Source organism: Peromyscus leucopus, chromosome 14 (genome assembly GCF_004664715.2).
Source record: "Peromyscus leucopus breed LL Stock chromosome 14, UCI_PerLeu_2.1, whole genome shotgun sequence".
NCBI lineage: Eukaryota > Metazoa > Chordata > Mammalia > Rodentia > Cricetidae > Peromyscus > Peromyscus leucopus.
In genome coordinates, this window is record NC_051075.1 from 67,311,839 (window position 1) to 67,332,872 (window position 21,034).

Genomic DNA, 21,034 nt, shown 5'->3' on the forward strand with positions numbered 1-21,034 from the left:
AACTCGTCAAGGTTTTCTAGAGACATAGGCCTTTTAGTTAGTTAATCGTCAGACTTCCATGGGAAAAGAAAAAGACATGTAATATGTGCAACCCAGAAAACATGCCAAATCCATGAACTTGGGCACTGTCTGGGCAAGTGCTTTATTATGTGCAGAACTGGGGTTTGCCCTTAGTCTTTTGATTTACTTAAAAACTGTTATCATTATTTGTGTGTGTGTGTTGTATGTGTACACGTGTGTGTGTGCAGGTAAGCTTGCCTGTGAGTGCACATCTGGAGGTGTGTGTGTGCACACTGTGTGCAGGTAAGCTTGCCTGTGAGTGCACATCTGGAGGACAGAAGTATCTGTTCTATTGCTCTTCATACTTTTGTTTTTTTTCCTTTTTTTTTGAGGCCTGGTCTCTCCCTGAACCTGGGGCTCAAAGCTATGACTACACTCCCTGGCCAGTGAGCCACAGGGATCCACTTTTCTCTGCCTCCTCAGCACCAGAGTTAAAGACACACATCACCACACCAAGCTTTTATGTGGGTGCTGGGGCCAAATTAGGTCCTCATACTCAAGCAGCGGGCATTTTATCCATGGAAAGAGCCCCATGGCTCCATTTGCTAATATTAAGAGCAAAGCAAATTCACTCCTGAAGAACCCTTAGTAGCAGCCCAGCTACAAGCCACAACCTTTGGGCTTTTCTGCGTGGGTTTAAGAGATGGCGGCTGAGAATTCATCAGCACTATCTCCACTGCATTCCAGTTCGCATGACTGACAAGCACTGGTTCCCCATGCATTTGTAATGAAAGGATTTTTCTCTGGTGTTCATAAGTGAGGTGAAAATGTCATGGTTTCTGTCTTTCCCAATTATCCAGTGAAAATGAGTATAAAATCGATTATGAAGAAACATTTTATTATGTAGAGTAATTAATTTATTTTATCTTGCCTTCTTTCAAAAAATAATAGGGCCAGGTTTCTACAGCCATCAAAAATAATTTGTCAGAACTATAATTTTTCTCAAGCCCAGTTTGTATTTTTTTTTCCCACAAAGTAAATTAAATCACGGTTGCTCCTATCCAGTGTCAACTAAGTGAGAAGCTGGCAGCTGATCTGGTGAATTCTGAGTGTGGATGGTGATTGTTGTGGGCAAAGGCTCCACTCTGGTCCATCAAAGGACTGTGAACCACTAACCACAGGCCTGTAAAAGAAACAAACTAGAAGTGCTAGCAGTTTCGCCATTCCCAGGGTGCCTTATGGTGACTTCTAAAGAATTTCCACTGAGGCTAATGATGAAAGTCCAGCTGCCAGTTCCTACTGAAGTGCACCTGAAAACATGCATAGTTTGAAGCGCCTTACTTGGAAAATTTGCTAGTGAATTAAAATGACTTCTTCAGCAAAGGAAAGGGGGTGGCTGGGAAATGGCAAAGAAAACAAGAAAAAGTAAGTGGGGCTCCCTGCTTTAGACGCCACACACCTTGCTTCAGTTGTGTGGGACAGCTCAGCAGCACGTTTCCTAGGACAAGGCCCTTTGATGTGCTTGCTGCTGCTCTGCTCGATGAAAACCAAGGCCCAAAGCTGCAAGCCTGAAAATTCTACAGGGATCTCAAGTAGGGAGCACCTGGCCAGGTTGCTAAAAGAAGCTCAGACAACTGAAAATGCCATCACAGTGATGTTTGCAGTGCCTCTATTGGTAAAGCACCTACACCCTAATGAATTCAATTCTTCTTCCATGACAGAGACTACCCATCTATCCATCCATCCTCCCATCTGCCCACCTACATCTATCTACCCACCCATCCACATTCTCCCATCTATTCACCAACCTAGCTAACTCCACCTACCTACTTTCCTCTTCTACCCACCCACTCTTCCATCCGTCCATCCATCCATCCATCCATCTTCCCATGATCTACTAATCTACCCACCTACTCTCTAGTCGTCTACCCATCCATCAATCCACCCACTTATTGGCTCATCCTTTCATCCATTTACTAACCCACCTACCCATTCACCAATCCCATCCACTCCCATCCATTCATCTGTTTATCTATCCATTTATACTATGTAGTACTTAGAGTAAGTACCCCAGGCTCTAGGGAGTCTGGGGATAAATAATACAAGTGCCTTTCCTTAGGGAGATCTCCATACCCCACCAGAAGGAGAGACCCAAAATGATCATCACAGTGTAATGGATGCAGTGCCCAGACAAAGGCATACAAGCTGCTGTTGGAACACGGATGACTCAAGACCACCTGGCTAGACCCCAGCACATCCAGTGCACTTCTAAATTCTTCTTCCACGACAGAGACTACCCATCTATCCATCCATCCTCCCATCTGCCCACCTACATCTATAATTCCAGCTCCAACAGTGTCTAGAGCCGAGCCAAGAGTATAGACAATGCTAATCAATTTTGATCCTGGCTTACAAAGCACAGACCTCACAACGATGACTACAATTTATGAAGAATCTATTATAAGCATCTTACCTAAGAATACCCAGAGAAGGAGGCAAAAGCAGAAATGGAATGGGGGATTATGTGATGCCAAGGCTTGGTCTTTATATCATCACCCTGCTGTCCTGTTTGGCTAATTTCTCAAAGTCCCCTTCAGTTCTGATTACAATGGGCACAGAAGTCGTGAATGAAGAAGAACTATGCACAGTTAAATCAGAGCACTCTCGCTAGGTACACACCTTAAGCTTGTCCTGGTGGCTTTAGCACTGAAGTCCCACATTCTGGGAACAGCTTGGCCCCAAGCTATCATCCTCTACACATAAAACCACCACACTTAAACCCAAGCTAGGGGGAGAGAGGGAGGGAGGGAGGGAGGGAGGGAGGGAGGGAGGGAGAGAGAGAGAGAGAGAGAGAGAGAGAGAGAGAGAGAGAGAGAGAGAGAACAAAGTGATGCTAGATATGCCATGCCACCCCGAGTGGCAAGCACGGATGATGTAATGCCACTATTTCCCCCGGGAGCAGTGTTTACTAGTACACTCATGACACATGCTGTCACATCTTTGCAACTGCTTTTCTCCATGGATGTCAAAGTTCACTGAAGCAACAGCTTCTAACACTGCGCACAACAGTATTGCCTCACCATAGTTCTGTTTAGTGTGAATGAACTGGCTGGTGACAAGGTTGTGGGTAAGAACAGCTGATATCCCAATATCTGGGTAAAGCCACACCACTTCGATATATTCAGACACTGCCCCTTTGGAGTGCCCCGGAAAACAAACCGTTTCAAATTCTGGCTCTAGTTCTGATTAATACTTCATTCCCACAGGCTGTATCTGTAGCCCTATCTCTCTTTTAAATGTACCACTTTCTTTTCAAACAAAACAAAGGAACAGCAAAACCAGAAGCAAAAGAATAGTATAAACAGAACTCTGGGGAGAACTATATAAAATGCATGGTAGAGAAACACTTTTCACCCAAGTGGTTTTAAATGCTCTCTTTACATTTAAAAAGTAATACAATCTTTCTTATTTACTTAAAATCTTTTCCTTAAAGCTTTTATTAGGTCCTCAATTCACTAAAATAGTCAATGTCTACTTGAATCAAAATCATTCTATGCATTTAAAAACATTCTGTATTTCAGACAAACACTAATTTAGGTTAGCGTTCTGCAATGTAGTCAGTTAGGTTGGGAGGGTTTATTGCTCCTTAGTCCCTTATGAACAAACACATTAAATCTCTTTCAATTCAAACCCAAGCAGAAAAGGAACAGACGAGAATTCAGGCCGACAGAACAGCTGTTACATAACCCTCTGCTACACGGCAGCCCCAGGCAGACCACCACTGTGGCTGTTTTTAGAGACCCACTAAGACGTGCTGATGTAAGGACAGTAAAACAGATGTGATGGCCACTTTCTCAGGCACCCGTGTGTGGGTTTGACAAACTAGAACTGGAGAAAGCAAAACCCGGAATCATTTGAAATGGAAATGCTTTCATGCTCTGGGCTGAGAAACACTAAGAACAAGAGCTGAGCCCAGAAACTAGTCCAGGCAGATGTCAACCGGCACTTTTGTCATGAACCAAGAACAGGACCTGCAAAATGAAGGAGTTACCGACAAGCCTGCACAGAAACTAAGAAATGGGGCCTGGGCACTTCTGAGGAACAAAACTGTGTGATAAGGACTTGAGGAAAAAGGCACATGGACATGGCAGGTATGCACTATGCAGCTCCTAGGAAAGCATCTGACCCAGGGGCTAACACAGGGAGGCTCCTGAGGGTTTCAAAGATGCAACTAAGTATCCAACACAGTTTTGAGAAATCAATGTAACTCAGATGTTCCACGACCATGCATATGACAGGATCAATTCCAATTCTAGATTTTACCTCACAGGGCTCTATTTCCAGGGACCAACTTAATTTTGATGATTTCTTATACCAGCAATGAGTAGAATTATTTACAAGTAAAACTACCTAGATCCTGGCTCAACACTGGCTCCATCTACGTCCCTGGTGACTCTGTTCACCCCATGCCCCTCATCTCCTACAGCTTGACATGCAGAAAAAAACAGAAAACAAGGACCTCTTTTCAAGACAGTGACAAATGCCTTTAATAAAGGAACCAGCTCCCTAGACAAAGTGTCTATCTTTCTCATACTAAAATCACTTGATCAGGAATGAATAAAAAATTACCCCACAGAATTAAAAGTGTAGGCGAACAGGGCAACTAGTGATACCCCGCTTCTAGTTTCGAGGTTTCACGTTTGCTGCTCAAGACAACAGACTCCCCGGGGCCAAACACTGTTTACATAATCTTTAAAAATATCCTGCCTTTCTCATACTCATCATACTCGGTTGTCACTACGTACAGCAAGTGAAAAGACGAACTCCCACTCACCTCTGAAATGCAAGAAGCGCCTTCCTCTGCAGGACCTCCTGCATCCCTCGCAAGGAAGCTGAGAAAAGGGTTCTGTTAGTAGGTGGCAGGAGAGGTTGGGGTGGGGAGTGGCAATACTAAACCCACCACAAAAGCCACGGTGCATGTACCAAGTTCTGAGTGCCTACTGCACCAGGCACACTAGGACAGCAAGCCCTGTCCCATCCCCAAGGCTCTTTCCATGCTCAGTGGACATTACTGTGGAACAATGTCAAGGAGACAGTGTGAGCTTTGGGACCTTAGTCCCACCTGTCACATACACAGCAAGCTGTATCTCTTTGAACGGGAATCCAGTCTAGTTATCATTGCTACTTTCCAAGCACATTTCTGTTCAAAAGAAAACCTGGATGGAGCATGCTGGCAGGGGAGCGGGGAAGCATTTTTCCAAAGACCATTTGAACTCCAGAAAGAACACCTTGGTTCCCCCAAGGCAGACACATAGAGCTAGCTCTGCCAGGATGGTGCAGTCAGGGATCAAGCACTAGTGATCAGCTGCCTTCAGAGATCCTTCTGGTATGGAGTAGCTATGACCCTGGGCCACAGACTCTGGCTTGATTAAGTTAGGCTAGTTTAATTCAGGCTAGCTAATGGCCAGGATATAATACATTGATATCAACATAAAGGATGGAGCTGCCATACCAACATGGGTATAGGAATATCAGTTCACCTGTGTGAGGCCTCCTGGCTGTGAGCAAACACTTCCCTGTGTAGAACAAGGGAAATGGCTCCCTTATAGCCTCCCTAGAAACAAAGAGGGGACTTTTTAGTGGAGTAAGGATGAGTCCAGAGCAGTCTGTCTGGAGCTGCACTGCAGGAGGCCCTTATCTAACAGCTGCACAAGGGCAGCACTGGCCTGCCAAGAGATCAGCAGGGGGAGGCCGTCCACAGGGCTGGACAGAGCTGGGCCTGGGGCCACTGCGAACCTTAACTGCTCTGCAGAGAACCTCTAACCGACCCAAGTGAACCTGGAATGCTGTAAGAGGCTGCATTTAGGAGGGTGCACTGATTCTCAAGGCTGTTTAGGGTTGCATCTGAATCAAGAATTTATGTGGTAAGTCTATGGCATTCAGACTTTCCCCTGAAAGTCAGTATTTGAAGACATATGCTGAGTATGGTCAATACAGCAAATGTACATGGGAAAGTAGCCAGAAACCCAGTATTGAAAAGCAACTGACATGTTGAAAATGCAGCATTTTAGGGTAGAGAAAGCAAACTTTGGGTTAATTTGTGGGAGTACAGCGGTAGTCTGTCTTACTGTGACTGACAGAGGCAGTAAGGAGAGTCCCGAGGAGGTTGGCAAGATTCTACCTCCTGCTCTGGTGGTGCTTCAGGGCATCTGCCTTATACTAGTCATTAAGCTATATATTTGTCTGAGTTTGTGTGTGTGTGTGTGTGTGTGTGTGTGTGTGTGTGTGTGTGTGTGTGTGTGTATTCATGTTATATTTTATAAAATGTTAAAAAATCAGAAAATAACATCAACTTATACTTTCTGTAAAAGTTTTAAGTGTATAAAACATTATTTAATTTAAAGTAAAAAATTTAAATTTAAAGTAAAAAAAACCCATCAACCAAAACTTTTTTAGTATATTCAAAATCTATAAATCTCTACCCTCAAGAGCCATGGGTACTGGTTAGCTATACTGCATATGAGTTAAAATGTGTAAACAAAGAACTGGACAGCTCCCTGCGAGTTTCTGGCCCCAAACTCTTCTATACTACTGTACCTACGACCTAATATCCACCCTTCCCCTTAGGAATGGGCCAGATGAAGGGCTGGGGCCAGGATGGGTGGAGTCGTGTTGGCGGTCTCATCTTGAGGCCTTGCTCCTCTTCCTCTCAGGATAGGAACCTGGGCACCACTACCCATGCGCCTCTGACCCCAGCTCAGGGCTCATATTTCCCACCCCAGTCTAGACAAAGAAGAGAAGAGCATGGAGGGCCCCCCAGGCCAGGAGACTGTGACAGCCCGGCTTCTGTACCCCCCTAGACAGAGGAGGACGGGAGACACTGCAGGGTGGGGCTCCTCTCACCATCAGTGGCTTGCAGACTATATGTGAGCCCCAGAGCCAGGTAGCCTTTGGCCTTGAATTCTGACGCTTTCTCTCCCACATCAACGACAGTTTTGGCAAACTTCTCAGCCTCTTCCAACTGCAAAATAAAAATAAAAAAAAAAACAAACAATGTCAACCTGTCAAATTTCTAACATCAGTTCCCATAAGCACCTGCTACTAAAAGTGGGTTTTCCAATGAGTTGCCTTGGAAATCATCCTTAACCCTCCAGCTCCACCCTGGCAATTCTCTCTTCTTTATTGGGCCTTGTCAGTGGTCCACAGGCCTCCTGCTTATCTTCTGCGGATGTGCCTTCTTTCTCAGAGTTGCTTTCCTATTTGCTGGGCTTCTACCTTCTCCATCTTCACTTTTCACTGGTTGGTTCTAGAATGTGGATGGACTCAGGGGTCAGAGGTCAAATGAAATATATTTGAAAAGAATAAAGCTCTTGAAATGCCTTGTGTTTGGGTTTTCCCCTTTATTCATGATGTAAAGAATGCATTCAGACCTGGATTCTCTTTGCCACAATCTATTAAAAATTTCAAAACTTGACCTATTTTACAGAACACAGCACATGGGCCTCGCACTGGCAGATTCCTGTGAGAACAGGCACTTGTGAACTGCACACTCAATGAGACCTCTTGCACAATTCACTAGAAAAAGAATGAGATTTGTTTCTTTAAAAGTGTGGCAGACGAAGGTACGAAGCTAGATGTAACACACGGGAGTTCATTATACTCTTGATGGCCGAGGCCTGTGAAAATTTTAACACTAAAGGGTACGAAAAGACACACAGGAAAGACTTGTTCCTCCCACCTCTACAAATGACTTGTTTTGGGTGTTTATCGCAGTAACAAACAGAACCCCAGTTGGGAGGAGAGCAGCGGTCACTTGTGTGCCAAGCCAAGGCACACTCTGTTGCTCCCTTCCAGGCCCTCAGCACTGTTCCTCGCTCACAGCCCCGAACAGTCAAATCCCAGGAGCTCATCACAGCACACCATGGCTGGGACTCTATGCCTGCTTGCTCTTTTTCCTGCTACGTTTGTTAAGGGACATCAAACAACAATGGGTCATTTTCTTTACAAGACTGCTCCCTTTTCTCCTGTTGGGCGAGAACACGTGGACAAAGGAAGCAAGTGAGGACTATAAGGGAAGAACACCTGAGTCAGCAGGGAGTCCCGGGCTTGGGGCAGACTATTCTCACCTCCACTAACTGGAGATGAAGTTGAAACAAAGATGTGAACGCTCCACTGTAGGAGACGCTTATCTATACTACCAGCTGAGCACGTTAATCAGTTTTCTGCTTCCTGATGCTGTATTTGTCAGGTACTAGAACGCTGAGACTAGACCACTGCCACCTTCACGTTTGAACAGGACTATCTGTGAAAGCACTTGTGAAGAAGATACACGGAGGAAGTCCTGTTATACATGTGCTGAAGCAAAGGGGGCCAGAAAGCGTTGGGACCTTCTCAGTCCTGCATGTCACAACACACAGCAGCTGAGTGTGAATCCAGTCTAGCTTATCGTCACTACTTCAAGCACATTTCTGTTCAAAAGAAAACCCGGAGCACCCTGGCAATCACTGACTCCCATAGGGTGAGTGAGGCTTGGCATGGAGGCTTGGCATGGAGGTGTGGAGGAAGTTGACCCTGGGCTAGAGCCTGTGGAGAAGGGGAGAAGCGCCCACTTACCCAGTGAAGGGAACCCACACAGAGCTTGGCTGCCAGGAGTGGGATGGTGGCATCATCCGGCTTTAGCCGGATGCATTCCTTCAGCACCTTCACAGCGCGGGCAGACTGTACAAGGACAGAGCAATTCTGTAAAATTCACAATGTTGACAGAACGAAACATCCCAACCTTCTCCGAGGGGTTCCCCAAGCGGGCAGGGACCAGGGGCGGGTAATAAACAGAGCCTGGGGCTCAGAGGGGCAGAGGCGTAAACTGTTATCATGAGCAAGGTGCAGTGCAGCCCTGGGACATGCCTAGCTCCCTCCTTGCTTATGCAGTCACTGCAGCAATGAGAAATACAAACTGCAGAAGTTCGCACTGCTACAGAAAACAAACTCCAATTACAAGCACAGCAAACCCTGTTTCTGAGCTCAGTTAGCACCATTAATCTCCCAGGTGACACTTCACAAGTCACTGAGTGCCAGGTTTACTAATGGCTGCCTCTCTATCAAGTGTGCCAACAGCAGGGCTGCCACCCCATGCACTTGTGCATGTTCTGCACTTGTCTGGTGACTCTAGGAAGTAGGCACTTATCATCACTCCATGTTGCTAAAAAGGAAACCGAGGCACCCAGTGACCTGTCTTGTGTCACTCAGCACCCCAGGCTTCCACCACACAGCAGCAGCAGCAGCAGCAAGTCATGGTTATGGAGAGCATCATCTGCTGCTTGACATTCCACACTGCCAGGGAGAACCTAGACACTCCCCCATTCACCCCCACCCCAGCCTCCCCCCCACCCTCGGACACATGTGCACACATACGCACACACCTCTGGGATGTGTCTACATTCCCAAAGGAGTTCAAGACTTATCTAACCATGTACATTTCATAGGAGTGAGTCACAACAGGTTAAAAAGGGCATCTTAGTCCTATGCCCATCTTGGACCCTAAATAATTAAATTTGGTGGTCCATTAGGAAAAGGCCACAGGATAGTTTGAAATCATATCTTAGCCTTCCATGAGGTGGTAGGTGCATCTTTCATGAAATTCAATGGCATAAGAGAGTTGATCTCATGAAGAGACTCACCTTTCCAGCAGCCATCAGAGACAGAGCAAACTGGTACCAGAGGTGGAACTCCTCAAAGGCAAACTTCATGGCTCTTTCCAAGCACTGGTTGAAAAGAAAAAACAACATCTCCACACTGAGAACGGAGAAAAACTCAAGCTACAGAGAACTGTAATGGCAGACAGTGTGAGTTTGAGCCCATAGTAGTTAAGTCTGCCCACTCCACTAACCTTGAATGCCTAGAACTCTCCACCTTCCAGGCATTCTCCCACCATGCGGAGCATGACGCCAGAGGTTACAACAGTTCCCAGCTGGCTAGACACATGAGCAGTTGTGCTCTGGGAAGAGATGGAGGCTGGCACACAAGCATCCCAACCACAAGGCCCAAAGTGACAAGTGTCTATGGGCAGAAATGGGAGCTCTATGGACGTGACCAAAGGCTTCAAGAGGGGCATCTACAAGAACGGCCACTGACCTGGGCCAGGGTGATGAGAAAAAGGACCTAGTTTGGAGACAGGAATGGTACTTTAGGAGGAGGGGCAAAGACTGTGCCTGAGTTTGGCCATGGCAAGCCCAGTGAATCCAATTTGGACGAACAGATCACTAGGAGGCAGGGTTGGAGCCAAGTCATCTTTGAGATGCCAGCTGCTTTTCCAGGTTATTTTTTCTTTTCTTCTGTCCCCTGAGATCTCCTGCCACCATAACTGTGGATTAATGAATGGCTTTCATTCTCCTACCCCCGCTTGGCACCACTGTGGAAGCCAAGGGCACACTCAGGCTTCATGGCTTCTCCAGTGCTGGCCAGGCTGCTGTGGCACACAATTCACAAACTGCCCTCTTGGGTAGCCAGGTCCCAGCAGGAAGCATGGCATAACCACCTCACTGGGGCAGGTGAGGTAGAAGACCACGGAGGCTAGGAAATGGAATGTTCTAGGGGCTTCCAAGTCCACACATACGTCCAAGTTAGAGCCAGAAAGGGCAGGCCCCCACAGGAGGATGGCGGGCACCATTTCTCCTGAAGGGGAAGGGAGGAAGAGTGAGAGAAGAAACTGAGGTGAAGACTCTGGGGAGAGGGCATGGAAGCAGTCACCCCTCAGTCTCAGGAAGAGGGCAACGGGTTAGAAACAGGACAAACTGCTGCTGGAGCTAACAAAGCCCTGGCTCCATGAAGATACTGTGGAGCACACTGGAGGACAGCAGTCCTTAGGGTCAGCGAGGCCTGGGGCCAGAGGAGGAAAAAAGGGTGCCGGTGAGGAAGGAAGGGAAGACTCGCTAGTGGCACCCACGCGGGAGGATGCAGAGAGGCTACTTCATTATGTTCTTATTTCCTCATGGAGGCAAATGACCAGAGCAGATCTTCAACAAGGAGGGACAGGCAGACAGAGAGGAAACCGAGGGAACACACCAGGCCCCAGAAGACAGAGGAGCATCAGGCTCCTGGAATCAATGTGGCCCAGCTGCCAGGCCGTCCTGTGATGAGGCAGGTGCCTCAGGGGGAAGGGGGCCCAAGAGGGCTGCCTGCCCAGCCCACTGCTTTCTCTGTCAAGGTGGAGTGAGGTGGCTGTGGAGATAAAATGAACTAACAGAGCCCAGAGAGGTAAAGTAAGGCAAAGGAAAGCTTGGACAGCCAGGAACCCCCTCAGACTGCTCATGTCAAGGTCACCTTAGACTGGCCTGGGTGTGCCATGACAGCTACAGCACTCCATGTTGGGTTTCTCTGCAGGGCTCTGGAACAGAAAATGGTGGAATTCTCACAGCTAAAGGACAGAGCGAAGGGCAGGGAGCAGGAACTAAGAGGCTCACGGAGGGGCCGACACACAAACGCAGGACATAACACACAATAAAACAAAACGGGGAGGTTGGAGAGTGGAGAAGAAAATTCGAGCAATCTCAGAGGCTGGATCCCTGAAGCCATTCAACACTGAGATCTTTACAATCTGCAGAATTTCCAAGAAACTTCACCGATTCCGTGACAGCCAGCCAAGTGGTACATTTCCGACCCACCTTTAACAAGCACCCAGCTCGCCAAGGACTGAGGCAAGTCATGCATTTCCTCCACAATGACTTTCAGTCTTCTTCTAGTGTGATCCTCTCTCTCAGAACTAGAGCAACCCACATCCCATGATAAGCCATGGAGGAATCATGAGAGAGTTATAAAGGCTGAGGACGTACTTCAAAAGGGTTGGGATGCAACTCATTGAGGCGTACTTGCCCAGCATAAGCAAGGCCCTGGGCTCTACCCTAAGTACCGGAAACACACACATACCAAACAAACACCTAAGAACTTTTAGCCAGGTGTGGTGGTGCATGTCTGTAACCTTAGTACTCAGGAGGCTGAGGCAGGAGGCCAGCATGTACGACACAGTGAGACCCTGTCATAAAAGCAAGGAGAGTAGCTGGAGAGATGGCTTAGAGGTTAAGAGCACTGGCTGTTCTTCCAGAGGACCTGGGTTTGGTTCCTGGTACCCATATGGCAGCTGACAATAGTCTGTAGGGCTCTGACCCCCTCTTCTGGTCTCCCTGGCTACCAGATATGCACATGGTGCACAAACATACATGCAGGCAAAACACACATACATACAAAATGAAATTTAAAAAAAAAGCACAGAGAGAGAGAGAGAGAGAGAGAGAGAGAGAGAGAGAGAGAGAGAGAGAGAATGTGTAAACCAACACTGCTAAACTAACCTCACCCCAGATCAGAGGTGTGTGCATTCTGTGTCACAGCTGTGCCCTGCCTTCCTGTGGGCTCTTGGCATCTCTGCTACACAGCCCAAGCACACCAGCTCTGAAAATGTCCACACAGCTCCAAAACTCCGAGGCCAGGCCCATTGTTTGAGTACCTAGCCAAGTCCTCCCTTGTGTTCTCAGAAACGTTCAGATACACACCTCTAAGAACTTAGGTCACCCAAAGCTCCATTATAAGAAGAGACTTGTGTTGTGACTGGAGACACTTGATACCCACAATCTTTCTCCTAGCTGGGGTAGGTGCTCACCCCAATTGTTTGGTGAGCCTTTTAAGGAGCCCCAAACACAGCTGTATGTGACAGAGTGAAGGTGGCCAGTTTCAATGTTTGTACTGAGGTTGGTGAGAGGCTGTCTGGTGACAACATAAAATAAAGAACACGCATATTTCAGCAGTGTTTCTAGAGGAAACTGATGACACTGATTCTACTGACAGCAGACTTTTCAGAAGGCAGCAGGTGTCGGTGCAGAGGTGGCAGGACGGGACATAACTGCAGGAAGCTGCTGGAGCACACAGACCTGGCTTAGCAGGAGGGCTGGTGAGCAGCTCTGTAGAGAAGACACCAGCTCTGAGAACCGATGGCTCAGGCTCGATCACCACACCCCTCTCTAGCCACAGGGCTATTCGTGGGGCAGAGGCGGGGCATGGGCAGTGCATGGGCAGTGCTCCCAAGGGTGTCTGGCAGGGGGAGCAGCAATCCTGCAGATGAGACAGCGGCTGCAGCTGCTTTTGTGACACAATGTGGCAGCAGATCCTCTGGGTTCTGACCTGAAGCAGGAAAGTCCCTGGGAACAGGAGAGTGGCAGGAGCCAGAGTGGAAAGTAGCTACTGAGAGCGAGACCCTGGCCCCTTTTACTTCCGATGTCAGAGGAAGGGCAGTGAGGCTTGGGGAGGGCTGTAGGTCAGATGTAAACAGCACCGTGGACACCTCTGAATCATCTCCACAGTTAGAGACGGACGTAGCAGCGGTAGGATGGCTTTCCAGGATGGACAGGTGACAATCGCCAGATGCCATGGATAGGTGGCAGTAGATCCCTTAGAGGCTAAAGGGCATCATCATGTGGGTGATAGTCAGCATGTCACTTGCAAACTTACTTCCTGCTCGAGGAAGGCCTTTGCCTTTCTCTTACTTTGGCTTTTCATATGAAGCCATCTTTGAAGGGTTCCGGGAACGAGCTGCTCTTCTGGCATAAGAAAGGGATTTAGCAATTACCTTCCTTGTACATAAAGCCCAATTACACCAACTGGGCGAGGGCAGTGACAGCTGCATAATACTGCAGGCCGAGAGAAGCCAGGGCCTATTCTGGGAACTCAAGAATGAGACTCACGTCCGAAGCCCATGGGGGAAGGGCTAGAAATAAATAATCGGATACCTTGTGCACTTGGTTTGAAGCCCAAAGCTGATAGCCATCACTGCTAAGAGAACAGTACCACCCAAGCTCCTTTTCCTTGTAGACAGTTCTCACTGCAGAGAGCCTCAGGGCGGGTCACCTAGGAGGATGCTATTTCTTGCACTGTATGTATTTATTGGGTCGATTATTAAATGTCATTAATGTAACTCTTTACAATTATGTAATAACACATTTAAAAAATTACTATGGCAGATGAATGACACATTGCTTCTTTTAGCAGGGAAAACTTACCTAAGTTATTTAGCCATCTGAGGGCCCTGTTTCAGACATACAGAAACCTATCATAGGGTGTGCAGAGGTCCTCAAGGTAACCTGGTCCTATCCTTACTTTACAAATGTGGGGATAAAGACCCAGAGAGTCAACAAGACCCGTAGGGTCACACAGTGGCAGAGCGGAATCAGAACTTAGGTCTTATGATGCTCTTATTTCTAAATTATTAAAGCTAAAAGTACAAATTAAAATGGAGTTTGAGCAATCTGCTTCAGAGGAGGAATGGTCCAAGAAAAAGCTGCTAAAAGTTATGCTTACAGGACTCAAAGTAACAAACAAAAGCCTCCCCTCCTGATGTGTGGGAAAACACACACAAAGTCAAAGCTCACTCAAGTTTCCTCCCCCTTATTTTGGAAATAAAATACAGGATTCGCTTGCCCCACCCCTCCCTGCCTTTTTTCTTTTTTCTTTCTTTCAAACAGTAAGCCTGCTCTAGGCAGAGGATCACCAAGCTTTGGAAAATGCCTCTGGCCACAGTGAGAATAGAAATTGGGGTATTTTCAGTGGTCCCTGACGGCATCCTCTGACGGTCAACCTTCTCCACTTTATGAGGCAGCTTGACCAAGTGTTCATGGGGTGAGTGAGTACAGGAGCCGTGGGTTCCTACTCAAAGCCAGCGCCTCTGCTCTGTGGCCTGTGTATTTTCTCCTCCTCCTCCTCCTTCTCCTCCTCCTCCTCCTCAGCTGCCTGTCCCCTTCTGACCTGGCTGGGGACACCAAGTTTGAACCTTTAGACTGTGGCTGCAGCTTCATCTCAGTGTGGATGCAAGGACTATGGAGAGAAGTTCGGAGCCCAGAGTGTGGCAGGCCAGTGGCATCCAGGCCTGTGGGGTACTGTCTACAAAGCAAATGTACATCACAAGCCTAAATGAAGGAACAAATATAAAGAGAGCTGGGCCCAATCTACCAGCTGTCTCTGAAGGAGAGCCACAGACAAAGAGAAAGCACTGAGGACTGCAGCGAACTCTGGAGACACAGAGATGGAAGGCATCCTGACAGGACTGAAGTGGAGGTGATTAAACCGTACCTGAGTGAGGACCCGTCCTTCTTGATGCTTATTTGCATAAGGCCAAAAACATACAGGCCAGTGGAACACCATAAAGACCACAGATGGCCAGTATGGCTTCTGCCAGCGTGGTGAGTCCATTCAATAAGGGAAAGAATAATCTCTTCAATGAAAAGTATTGAATTTTATGATTTCCACACTCAAACAATAGCCTCTGCGATGGTTAGTTCAGACTGTCCCCTTGTCGCAATCTAGAATCATCCGAGAGAAGGGCCTCTGAGGCTGTCTGTGAGGGATTCACTTCACTACATCAACTGAGGTGGGAAGACCCACCTGACTGTCATTCCCTGGACTTTTGCACCATGGAATGTTCAGGACTAGAGAAAGGGGCGGAGCACTGGCATGCATACATTAATCCCCTGCTCCCCTCTCTCCACTGTGGCTATCATGTGACCAGTTCTCTCAGGGGCCCAGTGCTGTGGCTTTATAACCTGTAACTAGAAACCCTTCCTCCCTTGCGCTGCTTTGGCCAGGGTATTTTATCACAGCAACAGAAAAACAAACTAAGACATTCTATACAAAATTCACCCAGAGTAGCTCAACAGCCCTAAGTACAGGAGTAAAACTCAAAAACCGATTGGGGGAGATGAGAGGGTACACGATCATGATTTTGGATTTGGCACTGAACCAATAGATCCTTAGAAAGACACCAAAGCTTAAGCAGCAGAAGAAAATTCACGAGGCTTAGTTAGAATTCAAACCTTGTTCATTAAAGGACACAACTGAGAAAGTGAATAGCAAACATGTAGAATAGGAAAAATATCTGGTAAGAATTTATTATATACTTTAAATCAAGGACAACTATAACAATTAAAATTGACAATTTAAAGATGAGCACAAGGCATGAATAATCATCCATCCAAAGAAGACATATAACCAGAAATAAGTACACAAAAAGATGTTCTGTGAATTAGGGAAATGCAAGTCAAACGCACAACGAAATACCACTTACACTACCAGGGTGGCTGTAGTCAAAGTAACGGGTATTGATGAGCACAGGAGAACCAGGGTGTGAAATGGGAAGGCTGCTGTGAAAAGAAGGTGGCAGTTCCTCAAAAAGTTCAACACAGAATTTTCATGACTTGGCAGCTCCACCCCTAGAGAACTGGGAAGAGGAACTCAGGAATGCTGGAGTTCTGCTATCTATCACACTGTCAGATACACCTTTACAACAAGGCTGACTTAAGAAGACTAGCTAAGTGAGTAAGTCAGACAGACAGGGTATGGACTGCATGATCTATTTTATGCCGAGTGTTAGAATGTGGTAGTGTTTATGGCATATTCATCATAGCATATTCATCATCAAAAGGTGAAGACAACTAACACATCCATCCATAAGTGAATGGATAAACAAAATGTCACAGATATGTATAGTGGAACATTATCCTGACAAAAAAGGGGATGTAGTTCTGATAATATGCTGTCAGATGTACTATCGTAACAAGGCTGAATCTTAAACACATCAGCTCAGCCACGCATTAAAGGGCACGTGCTACCCGGCCTGTTTATACTAGGTACCTGAAAGAAGCAAATTCACAGGCAGAAAGACTAGAGGTTGCCAGGGTGTGTGCGAGCGTGTGCAAGCTTGTGTGTGTGTGTGTGTGTGTGTGTGTGTGTGTGTGTGTGTGTGTGTGTGTATAAGAAAGGGAAGGGGAACTACTGCTGACTGTGTACAGTTCTATTTGAGGTAAAGGATAAGTTTGCAATAATGATAACAGTTGCACAACAGTGTGAATGTCATTAAATATTTATGAATTTTGCCTTTCAAAGATTAAGACAGTATACTAATTTTTTTAAGAAGAAAATAAATGCAAACAAAACATGAGGCAGTGTACACCTGGAAAAGTGTTTCTCGAAGCTGGAGCACACTAAGGGTTTCCTCTGCTCCCAGTGCTCCCAGGAGCACCAGTATTCTCACTGAGGAGAGGAAAGCATGCTTCACTAAGAAGGTGTCCACTGTGGGGAGATGGAAAGCCCAGCAACTGTACCAGGGGCTGAGATTCTCTGGGGCAGGCTGTCATGCAAAAAATGGCATTAATGGTTCTACCAGGTTGGTTCAGAAAAGTAGACCAGAGATCTGTCTAGTGGCTCTGTCCCAAACAAGGTCCATGTATCCTAAAGCTTCCTAATTCTCACTGAGAGACCCTTAAAACCTTGGTAACACAGTCTGAGAAGAAGCGCTCACTGCTCTTCCAGGAGAGTTTATCTCCAAAACCCAAGAAAAGCTGAGTGGACACTGGCTGCCAAGCACTGGTCTTTCAGCCCATGAGAACCCGGACTGTGCCCTGTGTATGTCTCAATAGCCTCTACACTGGTACCCTCACACATTGTTGCCTCACTTGGGTACCTAGGGCAAGGCAGGGTGCAGTCAAGCCCTGAAGCATCCGAGCTGATGGTGGCCCACTGAGCAGGGTTGGAGGTAGGCAGCATTTCCGCAGAGTCTCCTGATATCAGAAGTGTTTAGATTGGGGAGGTACAAATGTCCTTTTGGTACAATCATTAGCCATACAGTTCTACCCACAGAACTAGATTTACCATAAACAAATGAATATGAGTTCAAGGGAAAGATTAAAAATATCCCTTCTCTTGTTAAAGCTGCCAGGACTATGTAGGGGGAACACACACCATTTCCAAAAGACCCCATAATATTCTGTCAAAGTGGAATTGTTAATAGTCAGACTTGAGTAACAAACCTCCTTAGCAGCTTGGGTTCATTCTGAAAAACAGAGGAAGCAGGGCTCTTAGCTTTACTTTTAATAGAGGGGTTGTCATGCCAACTAGGGCTGCTGTTTAAATTGAAGGGGGAAAAAAGAAGTGTTCCTTCCTACACAAACTTTTCAGCAGGGCTCACAATTAGTTCTTTAAAAAAACATGAAAACTCAGCACTGGAGAGATGGTAAACACGGTGCGCATAGTTAAACTTGTCAGAGAAAGGCCATGACAAACCTCGGTTTCATTCTACCATTCCACTCTTCATGCCCACTAGCAGGGTACACGGCCCAGAAGAAAAATGTTGATGTGGACATATGCCAAGCAAGCTGCTCTCAGAGCCCTGAGAGCAGCCCTCCATCTTGAAAAAGCACTGGGAAAGAATGGTCACAGAGAGAACAGATCTTCAAAGCTGGGTCTCCACAGTGCTTTCACAACGTATCTGCTGCCTGACGGGGCCAGTGACAGGAGAGGGGACCCACTCACAGCAGAGCCACTGTCTTTTATCATCCTGGTGCCCATGGGCCCAGGTCAGCCAAGAAGAGTCAAAAGGAAGGGAAGCCTCCTCTTGTGGACATGAGGCTGGTTGGGGACAAGAAAAGGCTCAGGGACCAAACCTCTTCCCTCCCAAGGCCTGGTGCAGTGGTGCTCTGAGCAGGAAAGGAAGAGGCCACACTGTTTCCAAGGCACACATGGCCAGCTCACTGATCAGTCGGGGCAGGCGACTAAATCCTGTTGGAGAGGGGCCAACCCCACCCTACAGAGCTGTTTCCTTCTATGTGCCCTACAGGCTGCCATGAAGTGTGGAGTTAGCACAGAACACAACACTGACGGACCTGACAGGCAGTCTGGTAAATGAGGTGCCACCAAATAAGCCAACAGCAGGCAGAGGGTAAGTCACCCTTGACCCTCCTGGTCTTCTCCATCTGGAGCGGGATGAGGCAAGATTTCATCATGCTGCTCAAAATGGCAAGCAACTGAGCCTTTGAATTGCTAACTTTAAATTTTTTCTATTTAGGGGGCGGGCGGGGAAAATTTTTTCTTCTATTTAATATTTTTAGACCAAGGCTGACCACAGAAAACTGAAACCACAGGGCAAAACTGCCAATAACGAGGACTACTGTATTTACCTCCCATCAGGCCTTGATGATCCCAGTCAGATGTAGTGGTTCATCACCTCTGACCCGGACACCCAAACCCCTCACCTAGAACTGGCCTATTCCTAGCCAGGGACCCACAGCTTTGCTCTGCTATCGTCTCTAATTCCATCATCTTCCGTATGTTTCTATGTGAGCGTTATAGCCAGCAAAAAGTCTCACTTGGACCTTGTAGACTCTGCCACTGCCCTGTGCCTGGCAGCTCCTGTGTGCACAGTGGGAGAATCAGCAATGTCTAAGCATTCAGCTGCCATTTAATGTGTTCCGGGTGCTGGGTTCCATTCATGAGTTTACATGAATTAAACATTATCTGAGGAGATGGCTCAGTGATAGGAGCACTTGCTTTGCAAGTAGAACCTAGGTTTGGATTCTCAGAACCCACGGAAAAAGCCAGGCATGGCTGTAACTTCAACACTGTGGAGTGGGGAAAGGAGAATTCCAAGATCTTAATGTCCAGCCAGTCCAGCTGAAAGAGAGGTTTCTCATTCATTGAGATCCTATCTCAAAGCAATAGCCTGGAGAGCAACAGAGGAAGACACCTGATGCCGTTTTGGCAACTGCATGAGGGTACACCAGCATATTCATGTGCATGCATCACACACACACACACACACACACACACACACACACACACACACACACACACACACACACAGAGAGAGTCACAGATTGCTCTTCATAAAGATGAATTAATAATGGTCTCTAAGATGCCAGCGGACAGTTAGCTAGCTCAGGACTTCTAGACTCTAAGTGACTGTTACTTTATTTATTTATATATATTGTTTGATTCTTCAAAGAGCATGCAGAGCAGTTGCTTATGTCAGAAAGAAAAACAGCAAAGTAAGGTTTGTTGTAGGAGGAAAGGAAAAAGAAAAAAGGAAGGGGGGCTTTGAGGATTTCTAAACACGAGAGTGAAAGCCATTCATGAACATTAGTGGCAAATCCAGTTGGCCTCACAACAGCACTCATATCAGCCAGAGGTTGAACCGACCCAAGCACTGAGCTCCAAAGCAAGTTGTGATATATTCATATAACAGTTATTACTCATCCATAAAATGCAGTGAGATGTTTGAAACAAGTTATGATGTGTGCAACCTTTAAAACAGCTGTGAGCCAGCAGATGTAGGTGCTGGGAACTGAACCCTGCTCCTCTGCAAGAACAGCAAGCATGTTTAACCATCTCTCCAGACCTGACTTTCTTTTAAGATGAAATGCTTAGGAATTAAAGGTGACAGTTTTCCCTGCAGTGAAAGGCTTAGTGTCCAGGATGGCACTTAGGGAAGATGGTGTGACTGCCAGGCTGTGGGGCCATGATGCAGTTCTCATGTACCTTGTGAGTTCTCAAAGGGGGGGGGGCATGCAATAAAGGAAGCAACCGTGGCCTCTCCCTCCCATCCCTTCTGCTCCTGACTTGAGATGTCACCTCTCGTTTGTTCTCAAAGGCTCTCTTGCCATTGCTAGCTGGCGTAAGCTGACAAAGCCAAGCAGTGGCTCTCGCCACAGAGGCTACATCATAGACTATGAACCTCCAAGGCTGTAGGATCAATAGTCCTCTTTTCATGGGTAGCCTCTGCCAGGAATCCCATTATAGTGCTGCAGAGCTGACTAATACAGCCATACCGTGGTAGGGATGTACCACACAACACTGAATTATATACTTCATACTACTAAGTTTGATATGAGAACTTTACCTCAATTCAAAAAATGTTCTGTTCCTGCTTTAACTAAAAATCTTGAAAAAGTAGAAGGGTAAACGAGAACAGCAAAAACAAGCCAAATAGATTCAAGAAAAGCCCACTAAATGAGGAAATAGGCAAGCAGGCCATTCTAAGATGCTATCTGAGATGGAGGGAGCACGCTTGCTCAGCAGAGGGTGGCCTAGCTCCATCAGACTGCCCCCCCCAAGGTACCATGGAGCTTTCATCTTTCTAATATGGCATCATACTGTGTTCATTAGAAGATCTGAGACAATGCAACTATCGCATTTGTGGAAAAAGCCCCAACCACCTGTAAAAGGTAGG

General features: G+C 46.8%; 1 protein-coding gene across 8 annotated transcripts in view; it reads right to left on the reverse strand.

Annotated features, from left to right (window-relative positions):
• Window positions 1-21,034, reverse strand: part of Ttc7b (tetratricopeptide repeat domain 7B) — a 218,271-nt gene that overhangs the window by 80,776 nt on the left and 116,461 nt on the right. For all 8 annotated transcript variants that reach the window (XM_028886638.2, XM_028886640.1, XM_028886634.2 and 5 more), the window contains 4 exons: window positions 9,678-9,761; window positions 8,614-8,718; window positions 6,904-7,021; window positions 4,835-4,892 (listed from right to left, as the gene is read on the reverse strand). In XM_028886638.2, the coding sequence (XP_028742471.1) occupies window positions 4,835-4,892; window positions 6,904-7,021; window positions 8,614-8,718; window positions 9,678-9,761 (365 nt within the window). The remainder of the gene's footprint in view (window positions 1-4,834; window positions 4,893-6,903; window positions 7,022-8,613; window positions 8,719-9,677; window positions 9,762-21,034) is intronic.